Genomic DNA, 23,661 nt, shown 5'->3' with positions numbered 1-23,661 from the left:
AATTTTCTTAGGGTGATTTGGAGCTTACTGATTCTGGGTGTTATATTCTGGCTCATCTTGGACACCGCCAAACTGGGCCAACAGCAGCTGGTGTCCTTTGGTGGGCTCATAATGTACGTTATCCTGGTATTTATATTTTCCAAGCACCCAACCAAAGTAAGTATGAAATCAATCTTTTTCAGCTTTTTCCCTCTTTTTTTCCCTCATGTCTAAATTGCTCAAAATAATGAGTGTGAGAGAATTTCACTGTTACTCAATATTAGTCTTACCTTGTTATGCTCTTTTAAGTGGCTAGGGCACCTTCCTTCCTGAACTTGCTTAGTACTAGTACTCTCTCATTTTTAATTCTCAGTAATTTTCCAGTTACACCACCAGTGAGGTGTTCTCTCCTGTCAAGTCTAATTTCTACTCATGTCCTCCACCTCCTTCCATCAAACATGCTAAGAAAATTCATCTGTTTTGATCCCGATCTCCCCGGACCAGTAAATAATCTAATATTCTACCATTGGATTCTGTAGTTTATCATATTTCCACTTGCAATTTAGGTTATTTTACTGCAAAAATCTGTCCTTAAACAGACCAGATTTGTTCCCACTGAATTCAATCCCTATCCTCATTCTGACAGCCTGTAACCCGTTAAATGGGCAAGAATTTGGAGACATCCAGGCTTTCACACATGACTCAGAATGGCAAACTCCGGAACACTTTACTGGCTGAAAGGTTGGCCCAAGAAGAAGGTCACGTAATAAGATCCAAAGTCCTTGCCCTGCTAGGGTCAGCATCGCTGCTGATTGGTCTGCCTCCAGTTCTTCAGTTCTCGGCAGCCCACTCGTCTCTGCACCAAAAATGAAAGCAGATGATTGTCCATTACTGCTGTACTCCCTGGGTCTGCATTAGAGTTAATTGGTTCCTTTTACAGTGAAATGAGAGCCCCTCAACAGGGAGGAATTTCACTTAATTCACTTACAAATTGTCAGATGAACAAACCTTGGGCACACAGAGAAGTCATGCTCTGCCTTTCCATTTTCCAGACAGGGGAAATAATTATATGTCTCTCACATTTATAGCACAACTAAGAGGGCCAGATCCTTCCTTCCTCCTTTGATTGTCCTTCTAAGACTACTCTTTGTGTCTAAGTCATTTTGTCGTGATATAATGATAATTGCATACCTTCCGGAGACTGAAGTCTTCGAACTCAGGATTGGGATGATGGAATGCAGCCCCAAGATCTGGGGCCGTGATTCTCTGCTCACAAGTGCTTTGGCCTCTCAAAGATGGATCACAGGCCATGTGTGAGAAGCTTCCGAGGAAATAGTAATCCTCTGGGTGTTTATGCTGAGCTTAGCCATTCATTTTCTAGTGACACCTATCTCTTCATCTTTCTGCATAGGTTTACTGGAGGCCTGTCTTTTGGGGAATTGGGTTACAGTTTCTTCTTGGGCTCTTAATCCTAAGGACTGAACCTGGATTTATGGCTTTCGATTGGTTGGGTAAACAAGTTCAAGTAAGTTGGGTTTAAATGAACACCTTGCTTGTAAATTCTTTTTTAACATTTGGATATAATCCTTAAGACATGTCAGAAATAGGTTTATTTAACTGCATTAGTTGACCCACATTTTTGTGTAGAATATGTTAATCTGTCTAGTTTATTAATATTATAGTTGTCCCTCGCCCAATCATCCACTACATCACTCCCCATCCTGATTGCCCCTTCATCCTGGCCCAGGGGTGTCACACTTCTAAGATGGTTCCACAAATAGAGAAACAAGCTTTCTTTGCATGGAGTGATAGCTAGTGTCACCTATGTCCCATCTATGACTTGCTGGAACAAATTGCCACACCTGGTTCCTTCTTGAGTATCCTGGAGTCAGATTAAATGTCACAAGTGACAGGAAATCTGTATGCAGGTATAGTTCAAAAATACACTTCCTAGGGCACCTGGTGGCTCAGTCACATAAGCATCCGACTCTAGGTTTCGGCTCAGGTCATGATCTCACAGTTCATGAGTTTGAGCCCCGCGTCAGGCTCTATCTCAACAACACAGAGCCTGCTTGGGATTCTGTCTCCCTCTCTCTCTCTGCCCCTCCCCTGCTGGCTCTCTCTCTCTCTCTCTCTCTCTCTCTCAAAAACAAATATATAAACATTTTATTTTTTTTAATTTTTTTAATGTTTATTTATTTTTGAGACAGAAAGAGACAGACCGTGAGCAGGGAAGAGGCAGAGAGAGAGGGAGACAGAATCCAAAACAGCCTCTAGGCTCTGTGCTGTCAGCACAGAGCCCAATGTGGGGCTTGAACCCACAAACCGCGAGATCATGACCTGAGCCAAAGTCGGATGCTTAACCGACTGAGCCACCCAGGCGCCCCTTTTACTTTATTTTATTTTTTAAACATTAAAAAAAAATACACTTCCATGCCATCCACTGGAGGGGGAGAAAGGTTGTAAAAATTTACTTTCCACCTCTATCCAGCAAGTTTGCTGGGCTCCCCTTCTGCAGAGCCTGGGAGGTCCTGTGGACTGTAACCACCAGTTCCATGGTTGTAATGATCATGTGCTCTTTTCCTTTCTTTAACTCAGACCTTCTTGGGGTATACTAACGCTGGGGCTGAATTTGTCTTTGGTGAGACATATGCAGACCACTTCTTTGCATTTAAGGTAAAGCTAAACCCCTTTTCTAAGTATTACTTCCTTGTCAGTAGCTTCTCAATCTTTGTAGATGTTCCAATAGAATCTGACCCGAAACCAGATATATACCTGCTGGGCATGTCCTACATGGATAGCACATCACCACCTTTTTCAATTTATCTGATTTTATCTGAAGTCAGTGGATTGTAAACATTTTACTTTGTTACTATAGCACTGAGGGAAACATCTAGAAATATACAAAATATACAAAAACTTTTGAGGGGGCTCATAGCATTGCCTGAGATACTTTTGAGAAATCATATGGGGTAACAGCATCTGAAGCATCAGGGAAAAGAACATTTGGTACCTGACAATGAACAGGCATATGGCCACTGATAGCTTCCAGGCCAGGGATCAGAGACAGCCTTGTGCTCCGGAACCCCGTTTCCCAAAAAGAGACAGTTGCTCACTCGTATCAACCTCTGTTCTTCCAGAGCCATCTCCGTGCTAAACCTTTTGTGTCTTTCCTTCAGTACCGCAAGCCTGGAGGCTGGGCCTTCTCCCAACCAAAGGAGGGACATTATTCTCCAAGGGAAAGGCAACCTGGCCTCCCAGTGCTCCCACAAGCCCCAGGAAGCTCACTGTCCCCAGTGAAGCCCCTACAAATACTTGTTGATGAGTCAGAAAGATAAATTTGGCTTTGCCTTCAGCATTCTTCGTTGTGGTGTTATTATTCCTACACATCTAAATTGTTTTCTCACTTAGGGTCTCTAAGTTTACCTCCAAACTACCCCATCTTCAGTTAGGCCAACTTTTATGCTGAATCTTTTTTTTAATTGCTGAGTTTTGTTTTTTTTTAAATGCTGATTTGACGCTTTGGTTGCTAAGATGACAAAGCCATCTCCCAAAGGCCAAGTGTTTACAAACTGAGACAGAAATATGCTCATATCATGAATTGAACCCAGAATTGGAAAAAGAAAGTCACAAGGAAGGCATACCTTGATGCCCAGACTACACCAGTGTCTTTAGACTTTACCTACCCACCCACGCACCCACCACCTCCCTCTCCCCCAGAGAGGTGGCCTCTGTCCTCCCAGCCAAAGCAGAATCCCTGTGGGAACATTCAAGAGATAAGCTCCTTGAATTCCCCGAAGCTTTCAGGAAGGCACTGCTTGCCCATTAAAGCCAATAAAAGCACAGAAGTGACTGAGCTCTGCATAATGGCACAAAATGTCTTTTGATATATATTATTAATAAATTTTTCTAGATCAGATCCTGTACAAATTGTCCTCAGTCATTCTGTGCCTCTGGTGGCAGTATGTCCCTGTCCATTTAGCTGGGGAACAGAGGAGAAGGGTTACAGAGGGGTAGGAGTGTGGGGGGACCCAGCCCACAGCTCTGTGTGTTCTCTGCAGGGTGGAAACTGCTCACTGTAGAAACAGGCTATCTTGAAGGCACCCAAAGAGCTTCAGGGAAATAGGGTTCAGAAAAAGACACTTGTGGTATCACGCAATAAACTATTTCCAAAGTTTATTTTTTAGCGGTTCAAAAACTCCATGAGTACAATAATTATTCTCTTCAGAGCTAAGTGAATGAATGCTTACCCTATGGGAGGCAGTTTGGGTAAGCACCCACCATGCTGTATCTGGTCTGTGCAACTTCTGCAAATAAAGATCTGAGGCTGCTCACACTCTGTTTCGACCAGGATTCTCTGCCAATGAGGCTATTTAATATCAGAACTTCAAGAATATCTGCCAGTGGCCCTCAGTGTGTGGATCTAGTTATTACAAACTACCCTCTCATCGAACTTCATTCCTTCTCTAAGAAACTGAAGTAACAGCAGCTCATCATTGCCAAGAAACAAACAAACAAACAAACAAGTCATGCTTCCTATAAAATATCCTCAAGCTGATCCAGAGCAAATTCAAATAAAAGACTGTAGATGGGGAAGCTGCCTGAGAAAAGTGTCATTTAGTTCAAGAGGAGTGAACTAAATGTGTCATTTAGTTCATTCAAGTGTCATTTAGTTCATTTAGTCAAAAGTTCAAGAGGAGTTTCTAGTAGTTTTATGATGTTTCCAGGTGGGGCAGGGTTGGGGAGAGGGAGGCAGAAAAGAGACCTGATCTGAAACTTAACTAACACAACTGAGGCAACATCAACCCTGGATTGCCCTCAAACCCCCATCTCACCCCCAGGTCCTGCCAATCGTGGTTTTCTTCAGCACGGTCATGTCCATGCTCTACTACCTCGGGTTGATGCAGTGGATCATTAGAAAGGTACTGGGTCTTGAAGGGACTGGCTACTTCTTTCAGGGATAAAGTCTTAGATGCCTTTTATCCAGAATTTTCCAAAGTGCCTTTCTGTTTGTGCCAAGATCCGCCACCACCACCCCTCCACCCCAAGGTATTAGACCCAAACCAAAAAATCTTACATGTAGCCACAGAGGGAATTTTATCTTGGGGATTTCTAATGGGGCTTTGACTTACAGCCAGTGGTTACCGGCTATCTTCATAAAACCTCAGTAATTACTTCTTTAGCCAAATAATTGACTCCAGCAGACCTGACACCTGTGGAGAGAACAGCATCCTTCCTTTGTCCTGGCTGTCTACCCTGTGCCTTACACAGAATCCCTGCTTATCCTCAGGACATTGCAAAAGTGGAGACTCCTGGTCTAGGAGTGGCTACAGGATCAAAGCAAGCAAACTTTTTGTTTCTGAGGAAGTTTTATAAGCACACACACACACACACACACACACAAGGTCTGAAAATTTCATCTCATTTCTGCCACCCCAGCGTCAGTTCTACACTTGTGTTAAATTGCAACATGAGGAAATTTGCAAGTTAGTTCAAATGCACACACACAAACGGGGCAGTGCATACAGAGTTTGGGCACAGCCATTGCCCTCCTTTGATCCTTGTAAATAAATAAAAGAGGGGGAGGTAAGAAGGGAGGGAGAGAGAGAGAGAGAGAGAGAGAGAGAGAGAGAGAGAGAGAGAAAGCAACAGAACACCAGCAGAATCCAGAATGTCAGCAAGAGTGTGCCAGGACCTGTGATTTTCTGATTGCTGACCTGAACACACAGCATTATTGTGCTCATGTCTAAGCAGAAAGGAAGGAGAGAATGCAACAGGAAGTTTCCATCCTGAGGTGGGCACCACAGTCTCTAGTTGGAAGGGCCAGTAGAGAAGCAGGACCATAAACCATGTTCATTTGAGAGTTAAGTAGAAAGGGCCAAACCTCATTCCACTACTTATTAGCTGGGTGATCTTAGACAAAACAACTAAACTGTTCTATGCCTCAGATTCCTTTTCTATAAAATGGCCATAATTATAGGACCTCCGTCAAAGGGGTATTATGATAATTAAATGCATTACATGGATCAAGAGCTTAAAACAGTGCTTGGAATGCAGTAAAGCCTGTCAAGAATGTAAGCAATTATTAGAATTTATTATTCTCATACAGTGTTTCAGTACAGATTTGTTTCTATAGTGAATGTATAAATTCAAGGCAAATACAATGACTCAGCCTTATCACTCAAATAGGAGGATTTGATGGGCCTACTCTGTAAACTGTAGATAAGATATACTCACACTTAGCACCATCACTGGCCTGCCAACAATTGTTGAAGGCATTTTCCTCCAAAGATTTTCATCCCTACTTTGAAGTTTTGTGTATACAAGCAACTCTTCACTGACTTTGTCCCTTATCTCTTTTCAGGTTGGATGGGTAATGCTAGTTACTATGGGATCATCTCCTATTGAATCTGTAGTTGCTGCTGGCAATATATTTGTTGGACAGGTAAGTTGTAATCTCAAAACAAAACAAAACACCTGTTGAAATGGATACTCTTACCAGAAATTAGAGTAAAAAATATAATATTATAAATATACTGGTGTTATTTTTTTTTATGTGTCAGCAGAAGGGTGTCAAAATAAGGAGCCCTCAGCATTGACAATGTCCAGATTCCAGCGAGAAAAAAGAGTGTACGAGAATGATCCCTCCCAAGTGTCCCAGTGCACTAGTGTAAAATTTGGGTTCTTGAAAGTGTATGGAGAAGAAAGACGGAAAATCATTTTATCGAATTAGCAAAGCACTGGGCTCCTCCCATTCTCAACCAATCTTTTCTGAATTAATTGAATTGTTGAGGTCTCTGATCCACCCTTCAGAGGCTAACAGGTCACCCACTCCTGTGGAGTTCACCACTTACTCTGAAGCTGCAAACATGTAACAGGGAGCCTCACATTCTGTGGTATAATGCTTGTGGTAATGAAAGAGACCAAGAAAGACTTTCCACCAATAACCCTGCAGCCGTATGAATACTTGAGTTTATTCTCAACTTGTCTGAACTGGCCAACAGTCTGTCTTGGCTGGGCCTGAAGAAAAATGCTGATGAGCAAAAGCATTCTCATCCTTCTGATCCATCACATGGATAAGTGTTTTGCCTGAAGCCCATTTAAGCAAGGAAGTATGCTGCTAGGGGGTGTCCTTCAAAACAGCAGCATTACTATGGGGAGAATAAGTAAGATATGGTAATCATCCTCAATGCTCAGGGTATGTGGCTTTGGGAAAAATGGAATCACACACCCAAGAACCAAAGTATGAATGCTTGCCAGCACAGCTACCCAAGGAAATTGGATTTGAAGCAAAAAGCAAGTCACCCAGAGAAGCACATGGCTCCAAGTCTGAGGCTTAGAATTGTTCCAGGCAGGCTGAGCCTTATTGGTAAGCCCAGCGTGCTAGCCTGGAGTATAGTCTTTAGGGCAGGGCCCAGACTTCCTTCCCTAGGAGTTGAAATTATTATAATTATAGTCATAAAATCTCTCAGGACTAATTAGAACACCATCTTGACTTGATTACTCCTACCTGCGGGGTCAGAGAACTCATGTACTGAGTTTCTATTTAGTCCATGAAGTGAAGCTCAATACATTCAATCTTACAGAACAATTACAAATAATGAGGGGAAAATTGTAAAATTGCACACATGCTTCTGTGGTGCTCAATGTTATACTTAATATGCTAAAAGTACAGCTATTATTTTTGGAGAGCCCTACATTGTGGGCTGTCTGTCCTCCTTAATGGGATTCAAGCCTTTACAACTACACCCTCTCTAATTCCTTTCCACCCATGGGGAAGAGTGGGGCCTCTGAATCTCAACTAGGAAAGTGCCTGTGGGCACCTGCCCTTGCTATTGCTCGTATTTTTTTTATACTTGTGTCTCTACTTCCCTGTGCTTTAAGCAAAGAGGTTTATGGTCTGTCATAATGAAGCTGGAAGATGGGAGATCACAGTGACTTGGATATCACCAGTTCAGAAGAGCAGGGCATAGTTACTTGGGCAATAGTGTTCCAACCTTAGAAAAATGTACCTGGCCATCAGACTCCAATCCTAGGTTGGTGGGGGCCGTATATGAATTGGCCTTGCAAACTTTGCAAACCTCACACCTAACTCTATATGCACACTGACAGAGTTCAATGACCCAGACATCGATGGTATGGGTTCTCAAATGAGTATGCCTCCGAACCACCTGGAAGGCTTGTTCACACATGATTGCTCATCCCATTCTCAGCGTTGCTGAAGCGATTGAGTCTGAGAATTTGCATGCCTGACAAGTTCCCAGGTGATGTTGATGGAGCTGGCCTGTGGTTCACTCTTAGAAATACTGCTTTAGAAAATGGAATCTTGAGTAGATTGGCCCACCTTCCTAAGGTTTAAAAGGGGACGTTTAACCTGGTCTCACTTTGTTCCAGACAGAGTCTCCGCTGCTGGTCCGACCCTACTTACCACACATCACCAAGTCTGAACTCCATGCAATCATGACTGCTGGGTTCTCTACCATCGCTGGAAGTGTGTTAGGTGCATACATTTCTTTCGGGGTAAGAATGTTTAAAGATAAATTTATGGAAAATTCAACTTCTTCTTTCTTTGCTGCTGTTGTTTCTGTGTTTTCTCTACCACTGCTACTGGATAAGGAGGCCAAAAGAGTGTCCTTTTTGCTGAATATTTGGTCGTGGTTCCTTTGGCATTTGAATGGAGAGACCCTGAGGAGCTTTGTGGCTTCACTTTCAAAACCCTGCCACCTAAACGTGCATTATATCCGAATGTGGCAGAATGAAATCATATTATGAGCTTATTTTGGCTGAACATTCAAATATGTAAAAACAACAACAAAAAAAAAACCTTATTACTGTCTCTAGCAAAGGCAGTGTAGACCAGAGGTCAACAAGGTATGGCCCCTGGGACAAACTCGATTGCTCCCTTTTTTGGTAACTAAAGTTTGACAGGAAACCAGCTACTTCTCTTCACTTCTCTTTGACAGCTTTCATGCTACAGAGTTGAGTAGCGTGGCCTGAAAAAGCCAAAAATGTTTACTCTCTGGCCCTTCATAGAGAAAGTTTTCTGACCTGTGGCTAGTGCAGTGGGTCTCAAACCTTTCTGCACATTAGAACCATCTGATGCCCAGGCCCATACCACAGAGTAATTAAACCAGAATCTCTTAATATATATATTAATATATTAATATATAATTAATATTAATATAATGATTAATATATTAATAATTAATTAATATAATTATTAATATATTAATATATATTATATTATTGACAGCCAGTTTGAGAGCTGGTGGTCTGTGGCATCGGGCTGCAGAACACAACTGATGCATGTGTCCCAAGCACAGAGCTTATAAGCCATGTGGCTTATAAGTGGAGAAATGGAAGAACATGCAGCTTTGTGACCCAGGTGACTTATACTTCTTATAAGATAGATGGGCTTTTTTTCCTCCATTTCATCCAGGCCTCAGAGAGCCAACCAACAGGGACAGGGAAGAGAAAAAGGGTGAAAGTGATCTTAGAATAGCAGTTCTACTGAATCCCTGGATGGTCCACTCTGTCACAACCGTAGGAATGCTGCCAGCAAAAATGTGCAGGATGGAATAGGAGCGGGGAGGGATGTATGGATTCTAGAATTCTGAAAATACGAGGAAGAGAATGCAAAAACAAAATAACTTACAGATTAAAGGGACTCTGGATAAATGAATCTGGTATAAAGGCACCAAGGATTTCAGGAAAGCAAAAGGAAGACAGAGAGGGATCTATCCATGCCTGCATCCCCAGATATTTCCCCTATCTGCGTTGATGATGTAGTGAAATATGGGCTTTAGGGACTATTTAAACATTCAAAAGGTCAACAGAGAGGTAGAGGAATCTTCTTTGGAAGTTCTTACAACACAGGATTAATTAATCCTATTCTGAAATGATTGGATTTCGGTTTTATGCTTCTCCCCAAAGGATGTGGTCAATTAACACAAATTCCTCCCTTCCCCCTCTGACTCTCCAAGGTCATGCCGACTTGGCTCACTGAGTGTTTCCAAGCCTCCAAAGAAACCCTTTTCTGGCATAGGCTCAATTCCTGCCCTTCTCTTCTCTTGTAAGCCTTTTGGGCCATTTTTATTCTGAACACAACAGAAAGACTACACCTCAGTTGGTCTCCTTTCTCCTGAAATCACAGGTTTCAGCCTCCCACTTGTTAACTGCCTCAGTCATGTCCGCACCTGCATCATTGGCTGTGGCTAAACTCTTTTGGCCTGAGAGGGAAACACCTAAAATAACCCTCCAGAATGCCATGAAAATGGAAAGTGGGTAAGTGGGATGCATTCATCTACTTAATACAAGCTGGGGAGTTGGGGGTGGCGGGGAGGGGGTCCAAATTCAAAATACAGCAAAAAGTTGCTAATCGGAGAGCACAGTGAATTATAGTATTAAAGTGAATTTAATTTCCCAGTGACTATTAGACTTTACGAGACTTCCACAAAAATCTCTTTTCAATTCTTGAAAAACTTCCCAAATATTTGAATGTCAATACATTTCCTTAACTGTGCAATGTAGATATTTCATTTTAAAAATATATGTTTATTGAGCCCAGACTTAAGACCATCGGAAAGACATGGGACAACCATTTCTGGAAGTTTCTTATATAACAAGGAGAATTAAGGTGTGGTATAAGTATCTTTAACCCCTCTTCAATTCATTCTCTTTTGCCCTGTGCAAAAGAAAGAAAAAGGGGTGAAAAAGACAAAGGGATTTAGGATAGTCAAAAGAATTTAATTAAATGACAGAATCCACCAGTGAACATGTTGCTGAGGTTCATTCCTTGTCTGTATGTAGGGACAGTCAGAACCATGAGTGACAAGCAAGTTGTCAAAGAATACACATAGTGAATATGTGTGATTCCACTTATAAAGTTAGCAAATGTGTAAATATACACAGCATATTATTTAGGCATAAAATGATGTAGGAAAAATAAAAAGAAGGGGAATGATGAGCAATTTCTAGGGAGCCAGGTACCTCTGAGATTAAAGAGAAGAGAATGAGATTAAGGAAGCAGAGGCACTCAAAGGTGATGGTGATATTCCATTTCTTAAATGAGGTCATGGATATTCAGGCCTTCCTCGAATTATTAGTTCTTATACTGTGAATATTTTATAAATATTTTCTAGTAGCTACCTTCATACAATTTTTAAATCTACAATATTTTTATCTTTTCACAGATTTTTAACTATAAATCCTCCCCCCATTAACAGAGTAGTATAACAGTTAGACACCCATATACCCATCACCTACATTCAGCAATTATAAATGCCATCATGATTTCATGGAATTTAGAAGAGTATTTTGACCCAGGCCTGAGCCTGAGAGTTTGTCCAAACAAGTGAGTTCTGATCGTGCCATTTCTACAGCTGTGATGTCCGTCTGCTGACAACACCTGGGTAATTCTGGAATTGCTATTTTTTAATAAAGTGATTCAAGGAACCTCCTAGAAGCCGCAACGCAGGGAGCATCCTCATCCATCTCCCTAGTGGCAAACATAGCTGTGAACTTGATTGCCTTCCTGGCCCTGTTGTCTTTTTTGAATGCGGCCCTGTCCTGGTTTGGAAACATGTTTGACTACCCACAACTGAGTTTTGAGGTATAATTCTATCATGTCTCTTCTCCATTTTGTTTCTGCCTATATTTGTTTAAGAATAAAATAGGTTTGTGAATTGCCTTCCCTAACAACCTATAGTATACTCTTACATAATGCACATGCCTGTCATGTATCTGCCACCCCCTATCACCCTCCTTCCCCCAACATACAGCCATTCTCTCCTGACCTCATGCCAGGAATCCAGGTTACCAATGCCGACCTTGACTCCTAATGGATAGAGATAGGTCAGACAATGTGAAGGGATTTCTGTGCTTAAAGGAGACACAGCGGCAGGGGTGGGGGATCTTATCACAAGCGTGAGGCAGAATAACCAGAAACAAATCAACATTCTAATAAAATATCTATTTTTGGGTTTTATAGATAATATGCTCCTACATCTTCATGCCCTTTTCCTTCATGATGGGAGTGGACTGGCAAGACAGCTTTATGGTTGCCAAGCTCATAGGCTATAAGACATTTTTCAATGAATTTGTGGCTTATGAACACCTCTCAAAATTGATCAACTTAAGAAAAGAGGCTGGACCCAAATTTGTGAATGGTGTGCAGCAATATATGTCAGTGAGTAAATGCTTTGATTTCTCAATACTTCTTCATCACATACATACACTCGTCGAACAGTACTAGTGCTTCTGTGTATCAAGATAGGCACTTGGGGATACAACAGAGGACAAAACAGTCTCTGATCTCATGGGCTCATAGTGAACATAGTACCTCATAATTTTCAATGGCGTTGAACTAATCCATGTGTGTGTGTATGTGTGTGTGTGTGCGTGTGTGTGTGTGTGTGTGTGCGTGTAGAGAAACACAGCTAATCCTTACGACTGTGATCATTTACTTTTGAGAGCTGTGGATCCGAACATAGAGTCATATGAACTGGGACTGGAATCAATCAATCAACAAATATTTGCCATATGCCTCCTATCTGCAATGCAGCTATGCACTGAGGGAAGGAGTACTAAGGCATCTGCCCTCATGGGCTCATAGTCTAATCATCTTGAAAGTCTCTTCCTTCCAGCTTTTGAAATTCTATGAACTCTGAGAAACTGCCCAAATGCAAGACAGTCCCTGGGCATCTTAAAGAAGTAGTGAGACACAAGTGGATGAGGGAAGAGAAAATCTTGGAAAGTGGTCTGAACTTTGGAGACAAACATCCTGTAATGGTGTCAGGACTTCAGGTCAATAGGCTGTAAGGAGATGGTCATGTCCACTTGGCCTTGGAAGGGCTAAGGGAACTCAGGGGAAGCCATTACTTAGGTCATATTATATAGCCACATCTCCAATGTTTACTTTCCTGAAGAACAGAATTGTCACACACGTGGAAGGTCTTAGGGAAATGGTGGACATTTCTGACCACCACCATTACTCATTGAAACAAGTCACTTGTGGGGCACCTGGCTGGCTCAGTTGGTTGAGCATCCAACTTTGGCTCAGGTCAGGATCTCATGGTTTGTGGGTTCAAGCCCTGATACATGCCCTGTGCTGACAGCTCAGAGCCTGGAGCCTGTTTTGGATTCTGTGTCTCCCACTCTCACTCTGCCTCTCTCTCAAAAATAAGTAAACATTAAAAAACAAAATTAAAATTTTAAAAAGCCACTTGTAATTAAGGTTCTAGGCCTGTATTTGGCTTTAAAAGGAAAGAGGAGGAAAATCATGCTGCCCAAGGCTCTGAAATCGCCTGCCACTGAACAACACTATCATCTTCCCAGCAAAGTACCAAACATGCAAATTTACTCACATATACTACACAAATGGAACTGCCCACTCCAGGGGAGTACTGATCTGTGTTTTATGGTCCAGGTCGTTTGACCCACACATCGGATACAGTGGCTCTGTAGGTCTCCTGTTTTTCAATGTCTGTTCTTCAACTGGCCATGCAGTGCAGCTTGGCAGAATGTCTTCATTGTTTGGATGCCACCACAAACCAGTGTGCTTCCGCGCCAAAAGTAAACAATAGGCTAAATTAAGTGAATTGCTTTCCATCCCCAACTGTCAGTTGCCAGGAGAAAGTAGTTTTGTTCATGAGCTGAGCAAGCTCACGATCCCAGCAGTGCCCAGCGGGCTTGTGAACAATTAAGAGAACAGAGACACAACAGTAGAGCTGATTTGGGTTGAGGGTGAGCCCCCATCAGAGTCCGACCCACAGGAGAGATCTGGAGACAGGAATTCAGTAGCTTCTGCTACTGTCGAGTCATAATGGCAAAAGCATTTTGTTTTTTCCCATTTCTTATTTCCAGTCGACAAAATGGGGATGAGTCCCTGCAGTTTTTGTTTACCAACCAACAAGCAGTGGGGATGTCACAGCATCTCCTGGAAAAGGCAACACATGACTGAAGCATAAGATCTGGGTCCCTGAGGCAAAACCCAGTGTTGTCCAGGTCAGAATATGTACGTAGCATGTCATCTGCAAAATGAGCTCTTCCTTACCCCATCGTCTTTTCTTTCCCAGAATAAAAGTAATACTTTGTGGCATAAAAACAGACACTCAGATCAGTGGAACAGAATAGAGAACCCAGAAATGGACCCACAAACATATGACTAATCTTTGACAAAGCAGGAAAGAATATCCAATGGAATAAAGACAGTCTCTTCAGCAAGTGGTGCTCGGAAAACTGGACAGCGACATGCAGAAGAATGAACCTGGACCACTTTCTTATACCATGCACAAAAATAAACTCAAAATGGATGAAAGACCTAAATGTAAGACAGGAAGCCATCAAAATCCTTGAGGAGAAAGCAGGCAAAAGCCTCTTTGACCTTGGCCCCACAGCAACTTCTTACTCAACCCGTCTCCAGAGGCAAGGGAAACAAAAGCAAAAATGAACTATTAGCACCTCATCAAAATAAAAAGCTTCTGCACAGCGAAGGAAACAATCAGCAAAAGGCAAACGATGGAATAGGAGAAGATATCTGCAAATGACATATCACATAAAGGGTTAGTATCCAAAACCTATAAAGAACTTATCAAACTCAACACCCAAAAAATAAATAATCCAGTGAAGAAATGGGCAAAAGACATGAATAGACACTTCTCCAAAGATGGACAACCGACACATGAAAAAATGCTCAACATCACTCATCATCAGGGAAATACAAATCAAAACCACAATGAGCTACCCCTTCACACCTGTCAGAATGGCTAACATTAACAACTTTGCGCTGCTGGTGGGAATGCAAACTGGTGCAGCCACTCTGGAAAACAGTATGGAGGTTCCTCAAAAAAAGTAAAAATAGAACTACCCTACAACCCAGCAATTGCACTAGTAGGTATTTATCCAAGGGATACAGGTATGCTGTTTCAAAGGGACACATGCACCCCAATGTTTATAGCAGCACTATCAACAATAGCCAAAGTATGGAAAGAGCCCATCCATAGATGAATGAATGGCTAAAGAAGATGTGGTATATATATACAATGGAGTATTACTCGGCAATCAAAAACAATGAAATCTTGCCATTTGTAACTACATGGATGGAACTAGAGGGTATTATGCTAAGCGAAATTAGTCATACAGAGAAAGGCAAATATCATATGACTTCACTCATATGATGAATTTAAGATACAAAACAGACAAACACAAGGGAAGGAAAGCAAAAATAATATAAAAACAGGGAGGGGGATAAAACATAAGAGACTCTTAAATACGGAGAGCAAACAGAGGGTTGCTGGAGGGGTTGTGGGAGAGGGGATGGGCTAAATAGGTAAGAAGCATTAAGGAAATCATTGTTGCATTTTATGCTAACTAACTTGGATGTAAATTATAAAAAAATGTTTAAGTAATACTTTGTATATTTATTTATTTACACTTAATTTATACATACCATCATACAGAATTCAAAAGTCACAAAAAGGTGAAAAGGAAAAGGAAGTCACCCCCCTATATCTCTGCCACTCAGCTCTTCTCCCTGTAACCATAACGCTCATTGTTCTTAAACTTGCTCTTTGCACATAATAACCTATCTCAGATCCCTTTCCCCATCAGTGTCTGTGGAATAGTATTCTATGGTATGAACACAACATTATCTAATTTAACCAGTCCCTTGTTGATGGACACTGTTATCCATTTTCTGCCATTGGAAGTAATGCAATGACTGTCCTTGTACGTATGGTATCTCTGCTCATGTGCAAGAACTGCATGATGCATTATTATTTTCCCAGTGCAGCTCTTCCCATCACATAATCTTGCACATTTATGGGGGAAGGCAAAGTGGAATCGTTTCAGTCTCCTTTTCCTCTTATTTTAAAACCTTACATGGCCACATCTGTGTATCCCCTTCCCACAGAGCTCCAAAAGAAGGAAAGAGGAATCTCAAGCACTTTGTGCCATCTTCCTCCCCACAGTCTCTTAATAAGCCTGCCTGTTTTTGAAGCTTATTGAACTAAATGAAAAGCACTAGAGAGAGCAGGGAATGACAATGAGCTTTTCCGGAAACAGCAGACTGCTCAAATACTTGAAATATTTTTTCCTGCCTGCAATGTGCACACTGATTGAAAATTTCAACAAAGGCATTCTCAGAAACCACGAAAGAGAAGAGGGTCCTTATAATCAACAAAAAATTTACCATGACCACTTGAGTCTTGAATGTGAGCTTTAAAAAATCCAGTTAGTTGGGGAGGTGGGGGGTGGAGGATAAAAAGGCACCACTACTTTTGAATGTAGTATTTTCCTGGTCTGTTCTTTAAACCAAATCATAGATTTTTCAGGATTTTGGAAAAGAAAATAATTGCCTCAGTTGTGTGGGTGCCTTTGCCAGATTGGGTGACCTTCTGGTGGACCATAGAGTCCACTTAATCTTCTAAGTGTCCTGTGGTCAGTCCCTCAACCTGAGAAAGAATGATCTGTCCTGAGCAGCACCTCCTGGCTATCAGAATAGAGCCAGAGGACTATGTTCACGCTTCTAAGGATTTACCTTCCATCTTCCTACTGCCCTGTGAAAGGACTCATTCATTCTCCTACTTCTAAAGGGGCACCTAATATTCCTATGGGATGGTTAGAGCTGGGGACCAAAGAAAGGCAAGCACACTACCACAGCCAGCATGAAAGGAACTCCTAAGATATCTGTGAGTTTCCATTTTATTAATATAATTCCTTTTCACAGAAGTATAATTCACATACCAAAAAAGGCCCTTTTTTGGTGTATATACAAGTTTTGATCAATGTATCATCTGTGTAACCACAACCACAATGAACATATAGAACATTGCTATCACAGCTAGGAATTTTCTCTCCTGGCAAGTTGCAGTCAAAAATACCCCCACCCACCTCCTCATTCCCAGACAGCCTGACCCTTCTTTCACTCTCTATTACTTTTGCTTGTAAAATTTCATACAAATGGACTCGCTTCATCTTGTTTCACGCATCCATTATTTTCCTTCCTACCACAGAGTAGTATTCTGTCTTATGGATATCCATAATTTGTTGATCCACTTGCCTGTTGAAGGACATTTGGGTTGCTTCCAGCTTGAAGCTGCTATGAATACAGCTGCCATAAACACTCACGTACAATCTTCTTGTGGACATATGTTTTTATTTCTCCTGGGAAAATTCCGAAGAGTGTTATTGCTGGGTCATACAGGCTATGCCTATTAACTTGATAGAAACTGCTGAGTATGTTTGTATTTTATAAACAGGCTGTGTCCTGTTACATTCCCACCAACAATGTACAAGATTTCCAATTGTTCCACATCCCCATCAACACTTTGTATTGTCCAATTTTTTTTAGCCATTTTAGTGGTATCTTATTGTTTTGATTTGCATTTCCCTGGTGACTAATGATGTCAAATATCTTCTCGTGCTTTTTGACCATTTACGTGTCTTTTGTGAAATCTCCTTAACTGTTTTTTATCGGGTGCTTGTCTTCTCATTAAATTATAACAGCTTGGGGTACCAGGGTGGCTCAGCTGGTTGAATGTCCAACTCTGGATCTTGGCTCAGGTCACGATCTCAAGGTTCATGAGTTCAAGCCCCATATTGGACTCTGTGCTGACAGGACAGAGCCTGCTTGGAATTCTCTCTCTCTGTCTCTCTCTCTCTCTCTCAAAATAAATAAATAAATAATAACAGCTCTTTATACATTCTAAGTAAGTCCTTTGTCTCACAAATGTAATGTGAGTATTTTCTGGGACCAATTTTATATCTTCAGTAGCTAGCACTGTGCCTGGCACATTATAGCAGGTGGCCAGGTCATACTGAACATTAGAAGTCTTCATCAGGGACACCTCGATGGCTCAGTCACTTAAGCTTCCGACTTCGGCTCAAGTCATGATCTCACATTTCACCAGTTCTAGCCCTCCATTGGGCTCCATGCTGATAGTGCGCGGCCTGCTTGAGATCCTCTCTCTCTTTCTCTGACCCTTCTGTGCTCTCTTGCTCTCTCTCTCTCTCAAACTAAATAAACTTAAAAAAAAGTTATCATTGGGCAGAAAGTAGCGTTTGTAGAGGCCAAGACTACCAATTCCAACTCCTTTATAGAGAGTCTCCGAATCCACACAGCCCCTTTCTCTCTCTCAAAATTCAAGGGGAAATGGAAAAAAAGAGTCTACAAACCAACAGGTGTTTGACATCACTCACTGCACATTTACTCGCCAATATTGATTTCATAGTCAGAAAAGGAAGCCTAGTTAGGATATCAGATTTACTAAGCTGGGTCACACCATGTATACACCAATATGTTTATGCTTATTTACAGATTCGTTCTGAGACAATTGCCACTTATGCTCTCTGTGGCTTTGCTAATTTCGGTTCCCTAGGAATAGTGATCGGCGGACTCAGTAAGTGAAAAGAATATACTTCAACAATGTATGTAACATAAACATACTTTCAATATCCATCTTGTTCTGTAACATTATTTGTGTCAGGGGAAAAAAAGGCCCTGGGACAGGAATAAATCCTTTGGGGTCCATTTTTTATCCCTGCTCTGCAATATAGTTTTCCCATGTATATCCAAGCCAACCTCAGGAAGAATTTGTCCAAATGTACAAGTTCTTCTCCACCCAGGGGTGAGATAGGTTCCACTTTGTATGCCAATTGCAGTAGATTTCTAACGGCCAGGTGAGGAAGGATTCTGAGGCCCAATGAAAGTGGGAAAATGCTGTGAATAGTTAGTGATGTCTGCACAGAAGTAGATGGTGACGATGAGTTGCAGATCTTTGGATCTTTCCTTGAAATTTGTTCGGCCTTGCATGCCATATATACTGTGGTGAAATTTAGGATAAAACTTAGGACTTGTTTCCTCTGTAGAAAATGGAAGAGTCTGGGGTGCCTGGGTGGCTCAGTTAGTTGAGTGTCCAACTCTTGATTTCGGCTCAGGTCATGATCTCACGGTTTGTGAGTTTGAGGCCTGCGTAGGGCTCTGCACTGACAGCCCAGAGACTGGTTGGGATTCTCTCCCTCCTTCTCTCTCTGCATCCCCCTTTCTCTCTCTCTCTCTCTCTCTCTCTCTCTCTCTCTCTCTCTCTCAAAAATAAATAAGTAAACTTAAAAAAAAAGAAAAGAAAATGGAAGCCTCTGGGCCTTCTGGTATGAACAAATTTCTTCCCTTCCTCCCATGTCAGAGAACTTCTCTGGACATGCAGCTAATTCATCACTAAGCTCTTGAATCTTGATTTTCCCAGCTAATTTGGAAAAAAAGAAAAGTCACTGACCTGACATGCCTAGCCTCAGAACAGTTCTCAGAGTCTGGGAATTTGGAATTCTAATTAACGATCTCAACATTAATCTCATATTTTCATGTTCCCCAGCATCCATGGCTCCTTCCAGAAAGCATGATATCGCCTCAGGGGCAGTGAGAGCTCTGATCGCTGGGACCGTCGCCTGCTTCATGACAGCCTGCATTGCAGGTACCGCCTGCCGTCCTCTGTGTCCTATCTCCCCAAATCCACAGAATGGCAGCTTTTGGGGGGGGGGGGGCATGCCTCCAACCCAAATGTGCAGCATATGCCACCGCAGAAAGCTGAGAGGCAGAGCTGCTGTTGAGCATATTGCCAAGTGAAATGTGCAGAGCATGGTGGAGAAGCTAAGAACAGAAGGAAGGCTCGGTAACATTAATTAATAAAATAAATGGCACTTTTCCACTTCCAGGGATGCTCTCCAGCACCCCAGTAGACATCAACTGCCATCTCATTTTGGAGAATGCCTTCAATTCCAGTTTGCCTGCAAACACCACTGAGGTGGTATCTTGTTGTCAAAGTCTATTGAACAGGTAGTGTATTCTTGGTTATAACTTCTGCCATTATTAACAGACATATTAGGCCTAAAGATGCAACCCACTTCTTTTTATAACTTTATAACTGTTTAAAAATGAGAACTTGTGCAGCAATTCTAAACCACCTTTCATTTTGACATTTCTCAGCTAAGACTAGGATCTATAATACTAGCTAGTGCTGCGCAAGCATTTCTTATGCCCCAGCTTTGCGATAGGCACTTTGTATGAATTCTCTCACTTAAACCTTGAAACCACAGCATAAGTTAGGAACTATTGCTCTTTTTAGTGTTTGATAAAATTGGGGCTGGAGAAGGCTCTACCACTTTCCCAAGCAAAATGAATGTAAGCACAATCAAGATACAAAATTTAGGTTTTTCTGCCCACAGAGCCCATGCCCTTGACTAGCTAGCTGGCACTGCCTCTCTTTCAAGGGGATCAAGCCGTGCAGGCTGTCCTGACGACATGGTGACAGTGATGATGTTGGGCTACAGTGCATGACGGACCACCAGTGACCCTTACTGGCCACTCTCACCCTCTATAGTTTCTATCTGCAAAATCAATATCCCTACCCTAGGTGCCCTTCTTAAGGTGCAGGTGTTTTATGAGGATTGATTCTTTGTTTATTCTGGAAGACAGAGGGGGAATCCTTGAGTCCAAACAGGATTTCAGAGTCAAAAACTAATTCTCTGGTGCCTCTGTCCTTAATCCACCCTAACCTGAATGTGAGGGAAGAAATCAGCTTCCTGCCCTTTGCTACTTTTAATGTGTCATCTTCTGCTCATCTACTGTCTCTGTCTTCAAAGACTCAACTAACTGTTTTATTCCACTTTCCACCAGCACTATTGTCAATGGTCCTGGTGACGTCATCCCAGGAGGAAACCACACCTTGACTTCTTTAAGGGGCTGCTGCATATTGCTGACTCCACCAACACTGAACTGCAGTTGGATCCCTAATGCATTTTGAGTTCAGCTACTTCTCCAACAGAACTCTAGGTACAGTTGCTGAATTTTCTACTTTGGGGAGGAAAAGAAAAACTGTTCTTCACAGATGGAAAGTCCCATCATGGAATCAGCTTTCATTGGAAAGAAGAAAAACAGGAATGAACACTGCAGATCTCCAGCATCATCCCCCTCTCCGGCCCTCCCTTCCCCAGACCCTTCCCCACTGACAACCACTATGATATCTCAAGATGTGTCTCCAGTCCCAGAGATGTTTTCTGACCCTAGAATTTTATGATAGTTTGACCAGAATACAGATATAAATGGTTGCTCATGACAACGGGAGTATGGCTCAGCCACACCCAGAGTGGCTCACTTCTCAAACATCTCAGGGGAGGTCACTGCATTCACCTGGACCTTGAATCTCACATGGAGAATCGTTTATCACCCAGTCATTGCCTGCCCTGGGGAGGTCCTACAGAAATCAAGAGTGCACCAGGATTACATTTAGACCATTCTAAAACCAGGTTTTAAATCCCATGTGCTTAGTTAGACCAGTCAGCTTACCCCCAAACTATGGTGTAATAACAAATAAGCCAAAAACCGTGGTGACTTACAAGTTTATTTTTCCCCTCACACCATATGCTTATGGAGGGTCGATTTGGGCTGTATTTCATGTTGTCTTCACTTCCAGAACACAGGCTAAAGGAGCAGCCACTATGTGGGGTATACTGGGACAGGGGGGAAAGGTGGCCCTTAAATTTTCTGCTAGGGAGAACCCTTCACTTCTACTACCTTCCATTACCTGAAGTTAATCATATGACAAGCACAATGTCAATGGTTATGGATGAATTATCCTGTCCTCGGGAGGGATAGTGAGTATTTTGAAGAAACAACATGATATACTATGTGGATGCATGATTTCCATGTCTCTTCAATGTATCAACATGTTATAGAGTGTAACTGAAAGCCTACTCATGCATAAATTTGGTTATGTTACTGGTGACAACACTGGAAAATGGCACTACTTTTCATTCCAAAGGCCACTTAAGGACCATTTGAGAAGAGGAATAATTCCTGGTTATTGAAACCCTTCCACCAATACTTCCATTAACCAGGAAAGAATCAGCATCAAAGTCGCTTACTGAGTATCAAAGAAGAACCTTAATGGGTTCTGAGATTTGATATGTGTCAGAAGAAGAATCCAGAGTCAATGGCAGGGTGCTCTTTAATGAAATGCTCATTGCCAATTCTCTTAATAGCTCAAAGACCACATTGTGTGAGGAAACACAAACACCAATGACTGAGCCAAAAGGTGATTTACAAGTAAGAAAAAATGCGGGAAAAGGTTTGGGAATACCTGAAGTAATTTATTTTATTTATGCTTTCTTTCTTGTTCATGCACAATTTTTTGAAATATATATGTAAATACCTTGGGGTGTGTGTGTGTGTGTGTGTGTGTGTGTGTGTGTGGCGGTGGTGGTAAAGGATGAAATTAAATACCCAAAGGATTCTTAAATTTTTTTTAATGTTTATTTATTTTTGACAGAGAAAGAGAGAGAGTGTGAGGGGGGGCAGGGGACAGAGAGAGAAGGAGACACAGAATCTGAAGCAGGCTCCAGGCTCCAAGACCTGAGAGAAAGTCAGGCACTTAACCTACTGAACCACCCAGGTGCCCTGAAAAGACTCTTTATCTTAAGTATAATATACTAGGATATTTATAACTATTGATCATTTGTATCAAATTATTCTTGGAACTCATGTGCCCTTGCAAAATTTAGACTTTATTTTAGGAAAACATATTTGCATGACTTTTCCCTCTGCTCTCTGTGTTTTTGTGTCACCCTTCATAAAAGCCCGTGATGTAGTACGTCAAGGGTGCCAGTTATTCATATGTTGGTTCTCTCTGGTCTACTATGACTATTGTTTTTCTAACTCTTTTTTTCCTCATTTTAATTCTTTGTATTTTCCTATGTTGTTTTATTCCTGACACTCTCTTCTTATTCCTTCTCAAAGAGATTTGTTGTTTCTAGCGTGCCTCTCTGGCCAACTAATTTGCAAAGTCCACCTGTTGCCATTATCGTTCTTTGGATGTTGATGGCTCTTCTCCAAACTCTTTTATTTCAAGGAAAATTTAATCCTCACTGTCCTGTTTTTTCAAGTCTTCTTTTTTCAAGTGCAGAATGTAATACCCATTTGTAATAAAAAGGGACAAACACACACAGACCTTTCTTCAAACACACATAAGAGTGTTGAGGAGTTGTTGCTTCTACATAGCTAGAATGAGTCTACTTACATATCACCTTCAACTTCTTTTCACTTGGCAATATACTTTGGACATTCCTACCAAGTTATTATATATAGTTCTAGCTCTAGCCTTCCCTTCCCACGTGTGTGTGTGTGTGTGTGGTGTGTCTGTGAGAGAGAGAGAGAGTTAAATATCTTATTTTCTTTCTCCTTCCCTCCTCTTCCCTGTCTCTGGCCTACCACACATGGGTAACCCTAGTTAGATAACCTGATATATAGCTTTCTGTACTTTCCTTTCACGTTCGGGTCATATTTTATAAACATATCTATCATTGAGGATTTTACCATACTGGAGCTACTCACATTTCTCTATAGTTTACTTTTCTTCTATAATAATACTTTGTGAATATTCAAGTCCACTGGCAAAACTTTAATAATTTTTTTCAAAGGCATCATAATATTCCTTGACATATTATGTATCTGCATTAACCACTCCGTTCAGGACAAGGATCCACTTTGGGGGTTTGATTTTGTTTGAGGACTACTTTGAATCGTATCTGCCCACTTACTTTGCATATTAGTGATTTTATTCTATAGCAGTGCTATCTGACAGAAGTATAATGGAAGTCACATGTGGTATAAAATTTTCTAGTGACCACTTTAAA

The 23,661-nt window shown here is 41.6% G+C and overlaps 1 protein-coding gene across 2 annotated transcripts in view; it reads left to right on the top strand.

Annotated features, from left to right (window-relative positions):
* SLC28A3 (solute carrier family 28 member 3) overlaps positions 1–23,152 on the top strand; it is a 52,816-nt gene extending 29,664 nt beyond the window's left edge. Inside the window, exons 6-18 of one of the 2 annotated variants that reach the window (XM_060609955.3) lie at positions 12–156; positions 1,391–1,504; positions 2,578–2,655; positions 4,821–4,901; positions 6,344–6,424; positions 8,374–8,499; positions 10,133–10,263; positions 11,422–11,590; positions 11,969–12,166; positions 18,296–18,377; positions 19,347–19,445; positions 19,687–19,807; positions 20,648–23,152. In XM_060609955.3, coding sequence (XP_060465938.1) covers positions 12–156; positions 1,391–1,504; positions 2,578–2,655; positions 4,821–4,901; positions 6,344–6,424; positions 8,374–8,499; positions 10,133–10,263; positions 11,422–11,590; positions 11,969–12,166; positions 18,296–18,377; positions 19,347–19,445; positions 19,687–19,807; positions 20,648–20,774 — 1,552 coding nt within the window. In that variant the 3' untranslated portion in view covers positions 20,775–23,152. Of the gene's footprint in view, positions 1–11; positions 157–1,390; positions 1,505–2,577; positions 2,656–4,820; positions 4,902–6,343; positions 6,425–8,373; positions 8,500–10,132; positions 10,264–11,421; positions 11,591–11,968; positions 12,167–18,295; positions 18,378–19,346; positions 19,446–19,686; positions 19,808–20,647 lie in introns of those variants that run through there. The other variant, XR_009603125.3, reaches the window with a different exon arrangement.
* Positions 23,153–23,661: the final 509 nt, after the last annotated feature.

The sequence above is a fragment of the Panthera onca genome, chromosome D4, assembly GCF_046562875.1.
Source record: "Panthera onca isolate mPanOnc1 chromosome D4, mPanOnc1 haplotype 2, whole genome shotgun sequence".
In the NCBI taxonomy this organism is placed as follows: Eukaryota; Metazoa; Chordata; class Mammalia; order Carnivora; family Felidae; genus Panthera; species Panthera onca.
The sequence above is the reverse complement of the archived record's forward strand: the minus strand, read 5'-3'. Positions and strand labels throughout refer to the sequence as shown.